Source organism: Myxocyprinus asiaticus, chromosome 10 (assembly GCF_019703515.2).
Source record: "Myxocyprinus asiaticus isolate MX2 ecotype Aquarium Trade chromosome 10, UBuf_Myxa_2, whole genome shotgun sequence".
Taxonomy (NCBI): domain Eukaryota; kingdom Metazoa; phylum Chordata; class Actinopteri; order Cypriniformes; family Catostomidae; genus Myxocyprinus; species Myxocyprinus asiaticus.
This window is the reverse complement of record NC_059353.1, coordinates 38,169,824-38,188,854: the sequence shown is the minus strand read 5'-3', so window position 1 is coordinate 38,188,854 and position 19,031 is coordinate 38,169,824. Positions and strand designations below refer to the sequence as shown.

At 37.1% G+C, this 19,031-nt stretch overlaps 1 protein-coding gene across 2 annotated transcripts in view; it reads left to right on the top strand.

The window, feature by feature from the left end:
* The window catches only part of LOC127446873 (adenylate cyclase type 5-like), a 96,065-nt gene that overhangs the window by 63,587 nt on the left and 13,447 nt on the right, over window positions 1–19,031 (top strand). Inside the window, exons 6-14 of one of the 2 annotated variants that reach the window (XM_051708175.1) lie at window positions 2,746–2,904; window positions 3,539–3,680; window positions 5,403–5,540; window positions 12,204–12,226; window positions 13,610–13,754; window positions 15,543–15,640; window positions 16,119–16,206; window positions 16,515–16,631; window positions 17,930–18,094. In XM_051708175.1, the coding sequence (XP_051564135.1) occupies window positions 2,746–2,904; window positions 3,539–3,680; window positions 5,403–5,540; window positions 12,204–12,226; window positions 13,610–13,754; window positions 15,543–15,640; window positions 16,119–16,206; window positions 16,515–16,631; window positions 17,930–18,094 (1,075 nt within the window). Of the gene's footprint in view, window positions 1–2,745; window positions 2,905–3,538; window positions 3,681–5,402; window positions 5,541–12,203; window positions 12,227–13,594; window positions 13,755–15,542; window positions 15,641–16,118; window positions 16,207–16,514; window positions 16,632–17,929; window positions 18,095–19,031 lie in introns of both variants that reach the window. The other variant, XM_051708174.1, reaches the window with a different exon arrangement.

Below are 19,031 nucleotides of genomic sequence, written 5' to 3'. Positions count from 1 at the left end.
GGTTCATGGTAAGGCTTTGAAAGAACACCTATTTGGATTTACATGTACTAATCTTGACTAGGTTGTGTATCAGCATGAACTTCTAACTGTGAAATGCCCTCTGTGGGTTAATTGGTCAGGTCAGAGAATCATCCCTTAAATGGCTTATTTGTTATTTGTCTTGCATGTGTGTATCTGCCAGTGGACGTGTCCAAATGACTGACTTCCGAAATGTTGAATACCTGTGAGCAGTTGTTTAAGGCAGGAGTGGTGTTGACTAGCTTTCTGCTCCAGTTAGTATGTGTCTGTGTTTCTCTGGGCCACAGCCAACCGCTCCAGTGCCCCATCACACAGGAAGAGAGCATTTTTCCACAGGAAGAAAGCACTTGCCTGTCACACTTCAGTGTTCAAAGGGATTTGATGGCTTGTTTGCTGTGTATCATCAGGTTCACAATGTGCAGACTTGTTGAATCTTAACAAAATAGCACAATTGGAGGAATTGGAAGTACGGCATATAGTCACTGAAAATGTTTAAACAAATGAAAACTTATATGTAAGCTTCTTCAAAGTAGCCAAACAGCTCTGCACACTCTAAGCATTCTCTCAACCAACTTCATGAGGTATCCACATGGGATGCTTTTAAAACATTATTTTCATTCATTATCTGGTCCAACTAAAGATGTATGGCTAAAGATTAGCCATGAATTACTAAAAGTGTACAGAAGAAGGTAGAATACCTCAAACTTACAAAGACTGCATGGGGAAATGGCAAAGAGGGGGCAACATTTCATATTTCCCTGCAACCTTGATGGTTGGAATATTATGGAGCCCCGAGGACAGGGTGGGAATTATTCTTCTGAAATAGTTTGCGTTCCATCATAATAGTTTGCATTCCCTCGTAATAAGTTTTGTTTGCCCTCGTATTAGTTTGCGTTCCCTCGTAATAGTTTGCGTTCCTCCGTAATAGTTTGCGTTCCCTCGTAATACATTTTGTGTGCCCTCGTAATAGTTTGCATTCCCTCGTAATAGATTGCGTTTCCTCGTAATAGTTTGCGTTCCCTCGTAATAAGTTTTGTGTTCTCGTAATAGTTTGCGTTCCCTCGTAATGAGTTTTGTGTGCTCTCGTAATAGTTTGCGTTCCCTCGTAATGAGTTTTGTGTGCTCTCGTAATAGTTTGCGTTTCCTTGTAATAAGTTTTGTGTGCTCTCGTAATAGTTTGCGTTCCCTTGTAATGAGTTTTGTGTGCTCTCATAATAGTTTGCGTTTCCTTGTAATAAGTTTTGTGTGCTCTCGTAATAGTTTGCGTTCCCTCGTAATAAGTTTTGTGTGCCCTTGTAATAGTTTGCGTTCCCTCATAATAGTTTGCGTTCCACCATAATAGTTTGCATTCCCTTGTAATAGTTTGCATTCCCTCATAATAAGTTTAGCGTGCCCTCGCAATAGTTTGCATTCCCTCGCAATAGTTTTGCGTTCCCTCGCAGTAGTTTAATTTGTAGTTAAACCATAGTGATAATACAGGAAATCGAAAACTATGGTAATAAAAATTATGGTTGTTATGGTTTTATTATACAAACACCATAGTTTAACTGGTTTTACAAAAATAATATTGTAGACTGTAGTAACCATAGTTTTTGCCAATAATCATATAGTAACATTGTAGTAACATGACTGTTGTAGGCAAATTTTTATTTTTATTTTATTTTTATTTTTTTGGATGGAAACCATGGTTTTACTATAGTAATATAGTAACTATGAAAAGTAACCATTTTTTTTATTTTTTTATTTTTTTTGGTGGAAACAATGGTTTTAATACAGTATACTGTATCCATATAGTAACCATGTTTTTACTATAGATTAACCCTGGTAATTCTTGTGGTTACTATGGTTTTACTGCAAATATTGTAGTAAAACCATAATCACAAAATTATGATTTTAATTACCATAGTTTTCGTTTTCATGTATTATTACTATGGTATTACTGTGAATATCAAGGTTAAAATATGGTTAATATAGTAAAACCATGGTAAATTTATTGCAAAGGAACGCAAAACTATTGCGAGCAGCACAAAACGTATTGCAAGGGAACGCAAAACTTATTGTGAAGGCACGCAAAACTAATTCAGAAAAATTATTCCCGCCCTGTCCTCTAAGGGGCTCTGTAGAATGTGGCATACTAATGTCTTAGTTTGTTTAGTCCAGTCATCAGTGTTTTTGTAAAATTTTGGTAGTTTTTATGTCAATAATTGTTAAATGTTTTATATATTTAAAAAAATATTCAAAATATGAAATGTGTTCCTGGATGGTTTCTGAATATCTTAGAAAATATGAATAATGTGCAGTGAAATATTGCAAGAAATTATTCATTATAGTTCATTATTACATTTATTTATTTTTTTGTATACTCATTCTTGTTTATATTTTCATTTAAAATGTAAACCATTCCCATATTCCCCAGTAATTCAGCTTACCTTTATAGACACTTTCTTCTCATTTCATTCGAAAGCAGATATCCTTTAATATAATTAGACATATTGGTTTTATCACTTTCTCATTTGTACTGGACTAGAAGACTGCTTAAGTAACTCCTCTACATGCTCCCCTATAGTTTGTGTGTTAACAGCTTTCAAAGTAATTCTGTCTAGTAACGCTGTTCAGGGAAATATTATTTTATCATCAATCATGCTGAGAAAATGTAGCAATTCTTTATTGTTATGCTTAATATAAAAAAATATTCCCAGAATTAACACTGTCTTTTTGTCGCTCCAGGTTGGTGAGGGAAGTCACCGGTGTCAACGTCAACATGCGTGTGGGCATACACAGTGGGCGAGTCCACTGTGGGGTGCTGGGATTAAGGAAGTGGCAGTTTGATGTCTGGTCCAACGATGTCACCTTGGCCAATCACATGGAAGCTGGGGGCAAAGCAGGGTGGGTTCGTGAACTTTTGATTTTTTTTTTTCAATGTTTTATCACGACACAAACCCCAGCAAAAACGTCCTGTGTTTCTTCACATTTAAGATCTGAAAATGTGTTCTTTTTTTAATTAACAAGACATGTTTAGACAATTCCCTAAACAATTCCCAGTGGGTTTCACACCACCGCCAAGCAGTTAACTATATTTCCAAACTACTCCTATTATTTCTGCACTATGTATTTTCTGCATGCTTAGTGTACCCTAGTTACCCTACTACATGTAACCAACAATACACTTGTCTTGACCATCCATTTCTAGTGTGAAAAATTATTCAGACATTATATCATGTATTTCCAAGATGATAACTGAACACCACTCGAGAAATTAAACATGCAACATGATGAGGTCCTGTTCGAAACATTTATTGTTGCGTAATGTGTTCTGTGTCACATATTATTTTGTTGTCAGTATATACTGCACAGTATTTAGTAAGCTAGTATACCATTCCGATCTGAACACAGCTTCCTGTGATTGAGTTCAGGCCAACATCCTGTCTATATCATGCCACATTTACATTTATTCATTCAGCAGATGCTTTTATCCAAAGGAGCACACACATTCATATTAAAGTTGTTTTTATCATCTCAGGCGTATCCATATCACTAAGGCCACCCTGAACTACCTAAATGGGGATTATGATGTGGAACCTGGATTTGGTGGAGAGAGAAACATCTATCTCAAGAAGCACAACATTGAAACCTACCTTATAGTTGGCTGCAGCCAGAAACGGGTGAGGACCTCTTTTGTCCTTGCCAGCAAATCATATCAGTTCAATTTTAAAGGGATAGTTCACCCAAAAAGGAAATTATGTATGCTGTTACTTTGTTTCCTGGAATTTTTTGAAGAATCTTCATGTACTGTAGCTCTTTTCCACAATCATGTCTATTAAGCTTCAACAATGCAGCACTCCAGAATAAAAAAAAATACTATGAAGCCATTGGCTCCTAAACTTAAACATTTAAGAGCCAAAGAGCTGTTTTTAATTGCCAAATTACAGAATTGCTTGATTAAGATGGATGTTCAGAAGCAAGATAGAAAGACAGCTGATAACCGATTAAATGAATATTCCGGGTTCAATACAATTTAGCTCAATTGACAGCATTTGTGGCATAATGTTAAGTACTCATACCTCCGATCTCAACACATTTATGACATTTATGACTGACAACATAAACGCACAGGCATATCGCGGTCTTTGCTTACAAAGAGGCTGTAGAAGTTCAAAAACGAGTGTGTAAAAGATAACCATATTTTAACGTTTTGAATCACAATACACTAAATATAAAGGAAAAAAACACTTCCTCGTGCTGTGCATCCCAAGATAACATTCAAAAATATTAATAAACTCCAGAGGCATCCGAAGCATTGTATTCATTAGTGATCACCTCAGCAATCTCGAACACATCAGCGAATTCACCGTTATTCCTCCTCATTCGATAAGTAAATTCAAGCCAACTGACCTGTAACCAAGGAAGTTTGGATTAAGGAACGATGGTTTTGAAGGAAAACAGACGAAAATACACCTTGCCATATTCACCAACATCTTCGTTCAACCAGAGATTATTTAGCAGAGATGGGTCACTTCTATTAAAATGAATGGGAGAAATTGGAACGCCCAATGGCAGCCAACTGTAAGCGGATGTAGAAAGGAAGTCCCGCCTAACAGGTAAAAAAGCCAATCAACTTTTAATTACAGACATCGCCTGTCAACTCGACTGACTGTATCTCAGCTATACAAGCCGAGAAAGACTTTGTTACAGCTCTCTGAAAATTTATCTCGCGACACCGTTCAAGTAAAAGTTTTGCATAAACGCATAGATTTTCCTGGGGCTAAATACTCGTGTCAAAATAACGTGTCTAAAATAGCTTTGTGTCAGGTGACAATGAGAGCATTGATGAGATTTGCGTGTCATTTGCATCAAGATATGCTGCAGATGTGCTGCTCTCCGTAAAACAAAAAATGTCAGCTCTGTCAGCAGGCGTTTCGTGAGGCAGTATGTATGTGATTATTATTGTAATATAAATTTTTTTGCAAATTTTTCTGTTTAATATTTTCTCTGTAAAATAAAGATGTAAAGAATAAAAAAAAAAATCGGTTCTGCATATCGGTTATCGCTTGTGTAAACATAAAAATAATCGTTACGTATAGGTGTTTAAAAAAAATCAACATCGATCTCTAATTTTAGTGTTTATTTCGAGTCTGTCATGCAACTTTGCTCTCTGTTACCTGAGACATGTAGGGTCAGCATGCTATTATTCTCTCTAAATATATGTGTCCTTTTCAAGTGAAAACACCTAGCACTCAGAGATAGCATGACTCACATGGTGCTGGGCAATAGATTGATTAAGATGGATTCGGGGAAACGTGACGTCAAAAGACAAGCTAGTTAATGACTGTGACATTAAAACACACAGACCGTAAAACTACCTGGTTTTCTGTTTCCCTCAACAGAAAGAAGAAAAGGCCATGATTGCTAAGATGAACCGGCAGCGAACCAACTCAGTCACCCATAATAGCACTCACTGGACCGATCGGCCCTTCTACAATCACCTGGGTGGCAATCAGGTTTCTAAGGAGATGAAGAGGATGGTGAGGAATCTGCCCTTTTGAAAAGGCTGCATTAACCACTCTCTAGGATGAGAACATTATCTGAATGCAGAAAAACAGTTGGTTTGCATTTACTGTAATTGCCATTACTAAAACCCATTGCCTCTTCTGTTGGAGAATAAGGCATAGGACAGGGGAGGTTCTTTATACAATGTGTTAACTAAGCCAAAACAATCCCAAGGACATTGCTTTAGGGCCACATGTAAAGGGCCTCCTGATCTTTGTGAAATCCCTGCTTTTTCAGTCAGTTCACAGCTCTTCCCGGGCTCCAGGGCCTGTAGGGAATAACACTCTTAATTAAATAAAACTGGATTGCCTCAAGGCCCCGAGAGATTTAATCAGGCAAAGTGGAACCTGCAATTAGTTCTTGTGCCTGCTCTTTGGGAATATCCTTTATCTCATTGTGTCTAAATCACCTGTTCATTCTCAGCTTGGGCAATGTGAAAAGAAGAACTTCTGAAATCCAGGCTAACTGACACACTTCAGAGTTATCAGCTAGCATGACAAGAACATTGACGTTGAACATAGAGTAAATAAACAGATTCCACCAAATTTCCCCTGTCTTGCTTTGGTTGTTTAAACAGATAGTTCCGCCCCAAATTCACATTATTCGTAGAGCCAGTGTTGCTATGTCGAGCTGGATGGACCTCTCAAACAAGCAGAGAAATGTTTTGATAGCACCACAGTGTTACACTTAGGTGAAATCAATCTACAATGGCTTACTAATAGTTGACTCTGTAGCTGCGTCCAAAATCGCATACAGTCACAGTAATGCATTTAAAGATTGCACGTTCTTTAGGTATGCAGGTGAGTAGTATGAATACATTCTCTGACATATTTCACAGGGGAATGCAGGCGTTGTCCTTTGAACCAAAAGTATGACGTATTAACAACAACTGGGAAAATAATTTATTCTGGTTTTGTTAAACAAGCACAATTTAATCAAAAGGAATATCTTTCTTGGCATATACAGTTGAAGTCAGAAGTTTACATACACCTTAGCCAAATACATTTAAACTCAGTTTTTCACAAGTCCTGACATTTATTCATAGAAAACATTGCCTGTCTTAGGTCAGTTAAGATCACTACATTATTTTAAGAATGTGAAATTTCAGGATAATAGTAGAGAGAATGATTTATTTCAGCTTTTATTTCTTTCATTACATTCCCAGTAGGTAAAAAGTTTACATACACTTGGTTAGTATTTGGTAGCATTGCCTTTTAAATTGTTTAACTTTGGTCAAATGTTTTGGGTAGCCTTCCACAAGCTTCTCACAATAAATTGCTGGAATTTTGGCCCATCTCTCCAGACAGAACTGGTGTAACTGAGTCAGGTTTGTAGGCCTCCTTGTTCGCAAACGCTTTTTCAGTTCGGATTGAGATCAGGGCTTTGTGATGGCCACTCCAATACCTTGACTTTGTTGTCCTTAAGCTATTTTGCCACAACTTTGGAGGCATGCTTGGGATCATTGTCCATTTGGAAGACCCATTTGCGGTGAGCTTTACCTTCCTGGCTGATGTCTTTAATATATCCACATAAATTTCCTTCCTCATGATGCCATCTATTTTGTGAAGTGCACCAGTCCCTCCTGCAGCAAAGCACAGCCACATGATGCTGCCACCTCCATGCTTCACAGTTGGGATGGTGTTCTTTGGCTTGCAAGCCTCACATAATGATGGTTATTATGGCCAAACAGTTCAATTTTTGTTTCATCAGACCAGAGGACATTTCTCCAAAAAGTAAGATCTTTGTCCCCATGTGCACTTGCAAACTGTAGTCTGGCTTTTTTATGGCAGTTTAGGAGTAGTGGCTTCTTTCTTGCTGCGTAGCCTTTCAGGTTATTTTGATATAGAACTTGTTTTACTGTGGATATAGATACTTGTCTAACTGTTTCTTCCAGCATCTTCACAAGGTCCTTTGCTGTTGTTCTGGGATTGATTTGCACTTTTCGCACCAAACTACGCTCATCTCTAGGAGACAAAATGTGTCTGCTTCCTGAGCGGTATGATGTCTGCGTGGTCCCATGGTGTTTATACTTGCGTACTATTGTTTGTACAGATGAACGTGGTACCTTCAGGTGTTTGGAAATTGCTCCCAAGGATGATCTAGGCTTGTGGAGGTCCACAACTTGGCTGATTTCTTTTGAATTTCCCATTTAAAGAGGCACTGAGTTTGAAGATAGGCCTTAAAATACATCCACAGATACAACTCCAGTTGACTCCAATTAGGCTATCATTTACATTTATGCATTTGGCAGACGCTTTTATCCAAAGCGACTTACAGTGCATTTATTACAGGGACAATCCCCCTGGAGCAACCTGGAGTTAAGTGCCTTGCTCAAGGACACAATGGTGGTGGCTCTGGGGATTGAACCAGCAACCTTCTGATTACCAGATATGTGCTTTAGCCTACTACGCCACCACCCCTCTATCAGAAGCTAATTGGCTAATTGCCTAAAGGCTTGACATCATTTTCTGGAATTTTCCAAGCTTGTTAAAGGCACAGTTAACTTGGTGTATGTAAAGTTCTGACCCACTAGAATTGTGATATAGTCAATTAAAAGTGAAACAATCTGTCTGGAAACAATTGTTGGAAAAATTACTTGTGTCATGCACGAAGTAGATGCCCTAAACAACTTGCCAAAACTATTGTTTGCTAATATGAAATCTGTGGAGTGGTTAAAAAATGAGTTTTAATGACTTCAACCTAAGTGTATGTAAACTTATGATTTCAACTGTATACAGCACTTCCAGTTCAAAATCCACAATCTCCTTAGCTCACAAGTCATTAGGGGATAGTAAAATATCCAGTGGATACACACGGATGTAGTAGGTCAGGGCTCTTCAAGTAGTTTCTTATTGGGGCCAGATTATCCAGATGAAAACTTGATGGGGGCCAGACATTTTTCCAGATTTATCTTAGCTAGCATTTTCATTGTAAGTAACATGTTAACATAAAAAACAAAGTTAAACACTCTTACTACTGTATGTTTATTTACTATAAAATAGTCTGTGGTATATTAATTTATTAAAGGTCTATTTTTTAAGGTCTGACCATAAGTTCCTTTCAAAGATTTGTCTGAAGAACAAACAAGACTTCACACCCTCAATTAACAAATAGCCTAGATTGTGATCAGCATTACTTTGAAAATAAAATCATAACAAGAAAAAACATTTAGATCTGCTGAAGCCCATATCTTTGACAATATCAACCCATATAAGAAAACAATGGTCATCTAATATAGAACTGTAATTTTACATACAAACTTTAATTTAATAAATGTAATTTTTTTTAAAAGGGAAAATGTCTATTCTTCCTTTTTTATTATATCCTCCCATTCAGTAAAGGAAAAATGAGTTCAGCAAATATTGCGCATTTGCACACAGAAGCCAGTGCAGGAGCCAGATATTAGTGCAGATGATCATAGGAAAATATAGAACACTGATTTGATCATTTTCAGGGTTTGGAACGCTGACTCACAACTGTATGAATGTGTGCTGGTTCAGTGGCACTTCTTTATCACTTTTTTATGAGCACTAAAGATCCTGTACAGATGAGACATGCTTGTTTAACTCTTGAAGATTAAAACAATCTAGTCTCATAGAATGAACAGTACTATAAATTCAGTTTTGCAAACTGAGGTTTACGTGCCATTTTCTACATTTTGCTGCAGTTTCCTGGTGAAATTAACACTATAGGCACTATAATAACTGTGTGTTTTATTCACTTTCACACAAATCCTGGGTACTATGGCTATTTAGGATTTTATAAACATTTTCGCTCTGTTACTCACACCATGCTATTTTATTATATCAAAACACTTTTACTCTAACGCATCATTTGAAAAATGATACATTTTAACAGTTGTATTACAGACCTACCTATATTTACACACTTATTCCAATGTGATTTGCTTCCTACGGTAGCTCACCTGATAGAGTGTTGGACTTTAGACTCGGAGACCGAGCCTCGAGCCCAGCCAAGGAAGCTCAAAATGAAAGTAAAAGTGAAGCAAAAGTGCCATAGAAGTGACACAATATGATGTGGTTGCTTCAGTAAATGTGCTGTTAATGTCGAATTTGCTTTTAAAACACTATCGGTTACGTTTGGGTGTTGGTTAAGGGTAAGAATGTCTATTTTGTTCACCTCTCATTTATCTTTTTGAGCACTATTGGTTAGGTTTAGGTTAAAGTTTTAGGATAGGGAGGTATGTTTTACTCAATAAAACATCCATCTAATATTCACCTTAAAAACCTTGTCTGATTACAACATAATTTCTCTCGCTTTTGGTGTATTGTTAAACTCACTGATGAATTGATGTTTCAGACTTTGAGGCGATTTAATCAAAATTAGTGGGAGGGCCAGATAAGGATGAATGGCAGGTAATGAAGCTGGGTTAATTCTGAGGATTTGGACACCCTACTCCATTGACATACTGCTTTTGGCATACAGTATAGTATGGAAGGATGCATATTTGGACACAGAGTGTAAATTACACCGTGATATGAGAGAATTTTAACGTCAAAGAAATTACATCAACTTAATAATTCAGTTGGAGCCCAGAATGGCAAACGATTGCCTGAGCTCTGTCCGCTCCTACGCAAACACTAAGCTTTAATGGAGGGAGATAAACATGTGGGGTATTCTGACGAATGGAATATCGGTATCATAATAACAACAGCACCTGTTTTTGTCTGTTGTATTGTCTAGAGGCTTGTGTTGGCCCAGAAGGTGTTGCTCAGTCAAAGGAGAGAAACAAATGCAATAATGCATCAACATACTGGCTACAGTCTTTGTACAGTGCATTCATAAAGCATTCATGTGTGTGGGAGTGAGTCTGACTCCTTTGAGAGTATAAATTTAGCGACTATTATTATGCCCCTAGCAACCCATCCTTGGACACTTTTCACTCCCAAGTTTTAATGTTTATTGCTTAGAAATCACTATTAAAAACAGTCACTTGATGTCTAATGAGAACATTCAGTCTTTTCCTTGAGCCACATATTTGCTGTTTCTGATATGTATTAAGTAGTCATTTATCAAATGCTTTTATAGCAAATGTAGTGCAAACACACTTTTCAAATTATAAAACAATTGATATATTGTTCATAGGAAAGATGTCAAAAACAACTACTGTACCATGCCAGGGTAGGTAAATGATGACAGAACACATGTGCACCACTGCAACACGAGCCTGTTTGTTTTCCAGTCCATATTTCTCATGTCCTCCCAACATGATAAATCAATGACTCATCAGCCTATGTTTACTTTGTTCACAGTGGGCTCTGAATTTCAACTCCCCAACACAGAAGGCTGGTTGTCACAAATCAGGCCTCTTTATTTGAATTTGGTGCTGCTAATGCAGTCTGTGCAAAAGAAACGGCACATGCTTGATATAGACGAGTTGTTTATACTTAATGAGTCAGCTCTCAGCTTGTTTGCACACAATGTCAGTCATGTTTGGTTGGTTGAATCAGTTCTTTTCAGTGCAGTAAATATTGTCCTTGATGTACAGTATGAAAGCAACAGCCTCCATGGGGTTTGTTATTTTGATGCTGAAGCCCTTGCTGAAAAGACCAGCATGAATTTCCATGCTGGTCCAAGTTGGTTTATGGTGGTTAGTACTGGTTTTGTGCTGGTCTAGCTAGTGGACATGCATAGCATGTCTAAAGAAGCTGGTTGACCACGGGAGCATTGCTGGTTAAGCTCATTAAGAAGCCTGCAAACTAGGATCCCATGCTTGTGACCATCAATGCAGGTCTTTTCATCAAGGACTGTTGCGTATAAACGATTGCATTCATTCCAATTAATACATTTTTTTGGATTGAATTGCTAAAAGTCAAGTCCATTGTCTATGGGCATTAAATACCAGAATGGAGCCAGTGGTTGGAGGGGAGGGGTTGAAAACTAAGATGTTTTCCTATGATTCATGGATATTCCCCTCCCATCTCTTGACACTAGTCATAGTTCTGTCATGGGAAATATGATGATAATAAGGAATGAAGAGACATTTATGTGTGGAATGTTGGGGTGCCTTTTAGAATGGAGTGTTGTGAAAATGTTTTTGTTTTTTTTAACTCCAACATAAAGAATATATATGTCTGAAATTTGCAAAAATCAAAAAATCAAAATGTTTTCAATTAAAAGAATATTGCAGGTTCGATACAAGTTAAGCTCATTCGACAGCATTTGTGGAGTAATGTTGACAACAAAAAATTATTTTGACTCATCCCTTCTTTTAAAAAAAAAAGAAGGGATCAAAGAAATTTGAGGTTACAGAGAGGCCAAAACAGTGAGTATTTTAATGTTTATGGATTGGCCCTGTTCACTTCCATTTGTAAGTGCCTCACTAACCCAGATTTTAAAAAAAAATAAAAAAAATAAAAATTGAGGAACTAGTCGAAATTAATTTGAGTGGTTATCAACATTATTCCACATGCTGTCAATTGAGCTAAATTTGTATTGAACCTGGCATATTCCATTTCAATGTTTTTTAATTCACTCAAGTCCATTGCCCATGAAGTTTTCTTGCCCTATTTTTGTTGAGTTACTCCAGAAGGGGTCACTGTTTTGTTAGTATTCTAATCCTGATCCATTCTGCATTGATGATGAATAATGTGTTTTCTGTGTCAATTTTGTTGCAGGGATTTGAAGATCCAAAAGACAAGTAAGTATACACACCTCCCAACCTCCTCCCTGCATGCCAGTACTTATTAATAGTTGATAACTACAGTGAAAACACACAGCTGTGGAAAGGTATTGAAAAATGTTTCAGTTTCATTATAAGTAGGCTCACATATAATCTGAACACTTTTTTTTTCTCGCATTCTCTGTAGTGAAATGTCTATAAAACAGACCCTTTACACAGACTTTGCCATATTGTGCCCTAACTTAGCTTAAATTTAGCAAACATTTATATTTTTTATTTTAAATAAATGTAATTTATATTTATAGCACTAACTTGTTATTTATATCAAACTTGTTACCATTGCTGTGATGGGGTTTAAAATACAGCTGCTGAGGGTAATTTGACATCTCACTTCTGAATGCAGTAATCCTTCTCTTTTTATATACTTTTCCTCTTTTAGATACCTTCATTAAAGTGGATTTCTTTTTGAGCAAAAGGAAACAAAAATAATATGTGTGTTACACTGTACAATAAGGTTCCATTAGTTAACATTAGTTAATGCATTAGATATCATGAACTAACCATGAACAATATATTTTTACAACATTTATTAATCTTGATTTTTGTTAGAAAAAAGAATGCAATTGTTAATTGTTAGATCATGTTAGTTCATAGTGCATTATCTAATGTTAACATATACAACTTTTGATGAAACATGACATTCCATTTCTGCGGAAATCTACTGAGCTGTGGGTGCAAATTCCATGCAGGCCTACTTATTAAGATACTAAAATCTTCAATTGTGAATGAACTATCAACTACCATCGATGAACTAATCAACTTAGCATGTTTGCTTGGCATATAAACTAGCCAGTAAACATCTAAAAGTTAGAGAGTGAATATGCAAACATCTTAGTTACTGCAGGTAATGCATGTTGCAATATAATCGCACCATATAACTAAGAATCTAAAAACCTTTCCATTAACTTGTCTTTGTCAAAATATGCACTTTGAGTATTTGAAAACAAATGCTAAATTTTGCCTGACCCTTGCTAATGTAGCATACTCCTAGTCACCTATCAGTTTAAAAATGTATACGTTATATGTTTTATAATATACTGTATGTTTCAAATACTCAAAGTATAGGACCCGGTTATACTCTTTAGCAAATGATTTGTTCTTTCTCAATGTAATCAACAAAATCGGTAGTTTGCAGGTAATCATACCACGTCTGGTAACCATGGTGATTGTGAACTCAGTCACCACTGCATGCTTTTGTGTGGGTTTTCGGGAGGGAGCGCTGCTGTTTTTTGGCGATGCGGTCTGGCTATATAGAATTTCAGATGAAGGTTAACTGAGAGGAGAGGCAGAAGGTGGAACAATACTTTCTTGTCTTGTGTTATCTAGACATTTCATTTTCAGAAACACGCAAGAAAACCTGAACCCTGAAGATGAGGTAGATGAGTTCCTGGGTCGCGCCATTGATGCCCGGAGCATCGACCGGTTACGGTCTGAACATGTCAAGAAGTTTCTGCTGACTTTCCGAGAACCTGACCTGGAGAAGAAGGTACAACATTCATGTCCCAGACAAGCTTGAATGACAAGATAAGAGCCATACGATCAATCGGAAGATCTGCTTAGTCACTGTTGACACTTATTATAAAATGGGTAGTTCACCCAAGAAATTAGTATTGTCATCATTTAATCACCCTCATGTCGTTCCAAACCCACATGACTTTCTTTTGTGGAACACAAAAGTAGATCTTTAGCAGAATGTTCACATTGCTCTTTTTCATGCAGTGGAAGTAATAGAGATTGCAGCTGACAAGCTCCAAAAATAACACAAAAGTACTATAAATGCACCATAAAAGTAGTCCATATGATTTGTGCACCATATATAAAACCTTCTGAAGTCATACGATAGCTTTCTGTGAGGAATAGACCGAAGTTTTTTTTTTGCCAAAAATAGTAACTTTTAAGTATTTCTCTTTGTGTTCCAAAAACAACATACATTACACGTTTTGAAAGTTGATGATGACCAAGTTTCATTTTTCTGGTGAATTATCCTTTTTACAGCTCATAAGTTAATGTTAAGGGGATAGTGTTCCTTGGACAGCATGGTAAAAATAGATCAGAGCACCAATCAGTAGTCCATTATGTTTTACCGTGGTGCAGGCAGTGTTAAACTAGGCAGGAGCACAGCTCAAAGATGTGGCATGCTGCTAAGCTGAATAGAGGCGGTAAAACTCAAGGTTCAGAATGAGTCAAAGATTGACGTCTTTCCGCTGCACTGTGATTTAATTAATTTTATAATGTTGCCTTTAAAGAATTTATTACTTGTGACCTGCAAAAAGCTGGACAAACTTTCACAGATGCATAGACGATATTTTAGATAATGAACCAAGCAATTACCTCTATCTACTTGGTTATAAATTCACTCCTTATTTTTTGTTCTGTTACATGTTTTACATATTTAAACACAGATTTTTGTAGATGCTGTCAGCCAGCTTTTGTTTTCTGAGTAAATTTTTTTTAGAAGCAACATACACTCACTGAGCACTTTATTAGGAACACTATGGTCCTAATAAAGTGCCCGACGTGGTCTTCTGCTGTTGTTGCCCATCTGCCTCAAGGTTCAACATGTTGTGCATTCTGATATGCTATTCTGCTCGCCACAATTGTACAGAGCGGTTATCTGAGTTACCGTAGCCTTTGTCAGTTCGAACCAGTCTGGCCATTCTCTGTTGACCTCTCTCATCAACAAGGCGTTTCCATCCGCAGAACTGCCGCTCACTGGATGTTTTTGGTTTTGGCACCATTCTGAGTAAACTCTAGTGACTGTTGTGTGTGAAAATCCCAGCAGATCAGCAGTTACAGAAATGCTCAAACCAGCCCATCTGGCACCAACAATCACGCCATGGTCCAGATCACTGAGATCAAATTTTTTTTCCCCCATTCTGATGGTTGATGTGAATATTAACTGATGCTCCTGATACGTATTTGCATGATTTTATGCATTGCACTGCTGCCACACGATTGGCTGATTAGATAATCGCATGAATAAGTAGGTGGACAGGTGTTCCTAATAAAGTGGTCGGTGAGTGTATATTGGCCAGGCTGATTAATCAGACAATTTTTGGGGGGCATTTTGAGATTTTTAGCAATGACCAATTACTGTGCCCACTTGTTTGGCTAATAGAAGTCTGAACTTTTGAGTGCACATTTTCGGTTTTCAAATGTTTTTGAATGAATTAAGTAAATATGCCATTAAATACTGAATGCAAACACAGTTGTTCACAGCTTGCTTTCACATGCCAATTAAAACTGTATTTGTAACCCCACCATCTTCTGTCAGTACTCCATACAGGTAGACTCCAGGTTCGGAGCATATGTAGCCTGCGCTTCCCTCGTCTTTTTATTCATCTGCTTCATTCAGATCGTCATTGTACCACAGTAAGTACAGTACACTTCAATCTTATATAATACCTTCCCTTTTTTGGTCCATTCAAACAGGATGCAGGCTTAGACAAGTTTTTGTTTGAATCAGAATGAGAATGGCTTTCACATATACACAGAAACCGAGACTTTCATTAATTTTGACTTATGAAATGAAGACAGTCAGAACCTGAAGTCCCAGAACAGTGAAAGCAGGTCTCTGTTTATCCTCAAACCCCTTTACAGGCAGCTCATACACACTCCAGGGTATTTCTACAATGGCATCGCTAACCAAAAAGTCTTTGCGTGTGCCTGATTCTGCATTGACGTCAATAGGTGTCGGTATAAACTCCAAGACCACTGTTGTATTGGTCAGCGAAACATAATCAAAAAATTGCATGGTGCAACTTTAAGTGGACGTTTCCCAGTTGTACTCTCTTGGGTTCTAATTTTCATTCACCTAGTTATCTGTCTACACCTTTGTTTTGTTCCACAGCTCAAAGCTGATGGTGGTCTTCTATATACTGTGTCTGGTCCTCCTGATGGTTGTCATGTTCATCTCGGCCATTTACTCCTGTTTTGGGGTAAGTGACACTTCTTTTATAAGATAAAAATCTTAGTTCTTGTATTTATAAACCTTTATTAGTTTTCAAAACTAGTGCAACATGACTTAAGCACTCCCAACAACAACACAGCAACACACAAAAACCCATCCCAACAATGCATCTTAACACATCCTTCACATACCCTCACACACTCACAGACACATCATGGCTAACTCCAAGTTTTATCAGTATTCAAATTCCATGTTGAAGGAACAATTTTAAATGTTATTGTACACTATGGGATGATATTTAATAAAAAGTATGTTGATATTTCTCTCTTTTGACAGTTTTTCCCTGTGGCTCTACAAACTATGTCCAAAAGGATTGTTCAGTCCAGACTCAACAGCACCCTAGTGGGGGTTTTTACAATCGTCCTGGTCTTTCTATCCGCTTTCATTAACATTGTGAGTCCCCTTTAAGCCTTTTAGAGAAGTCTTAACTTTAAGATTGATGGTATCATTTACTCTGATATTTTGTTTATTTGATAGGTCTTAATTGTCATTAGTGATACACTATATGGCCAAAAGTTTGTGGACACCATATGTGCTTGATGAACATTTGATTTCAAAACCTTTAGGCATCAATTTCCCCCTTTGCTGTATGTTTCCACTATACTGTATGTAGTAACATGGCTGCAGGGATTTGCTCTCATTCAGACACAAGGCTATCAGTGAGGTCCGGAACTGATGTTGTTCGATGGGGCCTGACTTACAGTTGCTGTTCCAGTTCACCCCAAAAGTGATCAGTGGGGTTCAGGTCTGGGCTTTGTGCAGGCCAGTCAGTTTCTTCCAAACCAGACACAGTAAACTATTTCTTTATGGACCTCACTTTGTTCACAGGGGCATTGTCATGCTGGAACAGAAAAGGGCTATCCCCAAACAGTTGCCACAAATTTGGAAGCACACAAAGCCCAAGCCATTACATAAAGAAACATTAAGATTTTTCTTTACTGGATTTAATGGAGTAACCAAATTCGTTAATTAGAAGGGGTTGTCCACAAACTTTTGGCCATATAGTGTATATGTAGAGAGAGAGCCAATAAAACAGAACATTTCTTTACCACTAGTGGCACCAAATGGAATAGCAAATACATACACATAAGCCCACCAAGGTCAAATTTAATTGTGATCTTAAGAAAACAAGGCAAAATTATAATGCGTAAACTCTTTTGGATTTTGTATGTTTGGAAATGATCATTATTACACTGCTCTCTGGAAAACGTTATTCTGATTGGTCAATCGCTTTATTTTGCAGTCAAATATTTTTGTATAATAATGACCATTAAACTGTATAATTTACCATTGTCCCAGGTGTCTTGTATCACTCTGTGGCCTCTTTCTAATCACATAATAAAATAAGTTCAACTCAAATCAATATTTCCATTTATTTATTTGGTAAGGAGCTGTGTAATAATATACAGTAAGTTGGTCATTATCATAAAATAAACCCTTCTCATGGGCAAACAAGAGCATCCTGCTCACCCTATCAGGGTTTATTTTGCCATAATGACCAGCTGGCTTTACATTATTTCTTACTTGCATTATTTTTCAATTCCATAAATACACACTTCACTTTAAAGTTACTTACTTTTGATATTGAAGTCTTTCAGAGTTTGATAATAACATTATCTGTATTTATGCTTTGTAAAGTTTAAGTAAATGTGATGTGAATTAATCTGAGAATATGTCCTTATGTCTGTTAGTTCACCTGCAGTACAGATGACCTGAAGACGTGTTTAAGGCAGGAGTTTAATATCAGCCCCAGTAAAGTGAATGCTTGCCATGTCCTCAGTTCTTCCTTTAACTACTCTCTCTGGTCTCAAGAAAGTCTGTGCAACAGCTTGTCACCCACCTGCAATTTCCCAGAGGTGAGGCACTGTTCTCAGATCAGTTTAGTAATTCTAAAATAGATATGTAAATATATCACAGGTGAAGCAAAAAATTTTGATTCTCCTAACAAGACCACATGTCAAGGTCTGTGTAGATTAGATGGTAAGCGAACAATCAGTTTTCGTAGTCAACGTTTTGAATGCATGAGAAATGGGCAGGAGTAAAGACCTGAGCAACTTTGACAAGGGCCAAATTGTTATGGCCAGATGACTGGATCAGAGCATCTCTGAAATGGCAAGGCTTGTGTGGTGCTCCCAGTCAGCAGTGGTGAGTTCCTACCGACAGTGGTCCGAGGAGGGACAAACCACAAACCAGCAACAAGGTGTTGGGCGCCCAAGGCTCATCGAGGTGTGTGTGTGTGTGTGTATGTATATATGTATGTGTGTGTGTGTGTGTATATATATATATATATATATATATACACACACACACACACACACACACACACACACACAGTATATAGGTATTTTAGCAGGGATGGGAGGGTTACTTTTTAATGTAATCCATTACATATTACTGATTACTTAACAATAAATGTAATCAATAATGTAATCCAATTACAGAAATGTGAAAGTAATGTAATCTGATTACTTTTCATTACTTTTGGTTTACCACAAGGGCACATATGTAAATAAAGTCAAGATCAAATCAATATGATCTCTAAAACTTTAAATTATGCTTTGAATGCAAACAGAACATGTTTGAGTAATATTATGAGTACTGTTGTAGCTGTTATTATATTTAAGGAAAAGAAACCTGGACACTGCACCCTATCAAGAAAACAGAAATTGAGCTGTTAATGTAGAACAACTCAGTACTTTTAAAGAAATCAGGTGAGTTCTCTGTCTGCTACAGAAAACGAACATTTCTCATAAAGCAAATATAATCAGAACAGATGCACTGAATTATGTCTTG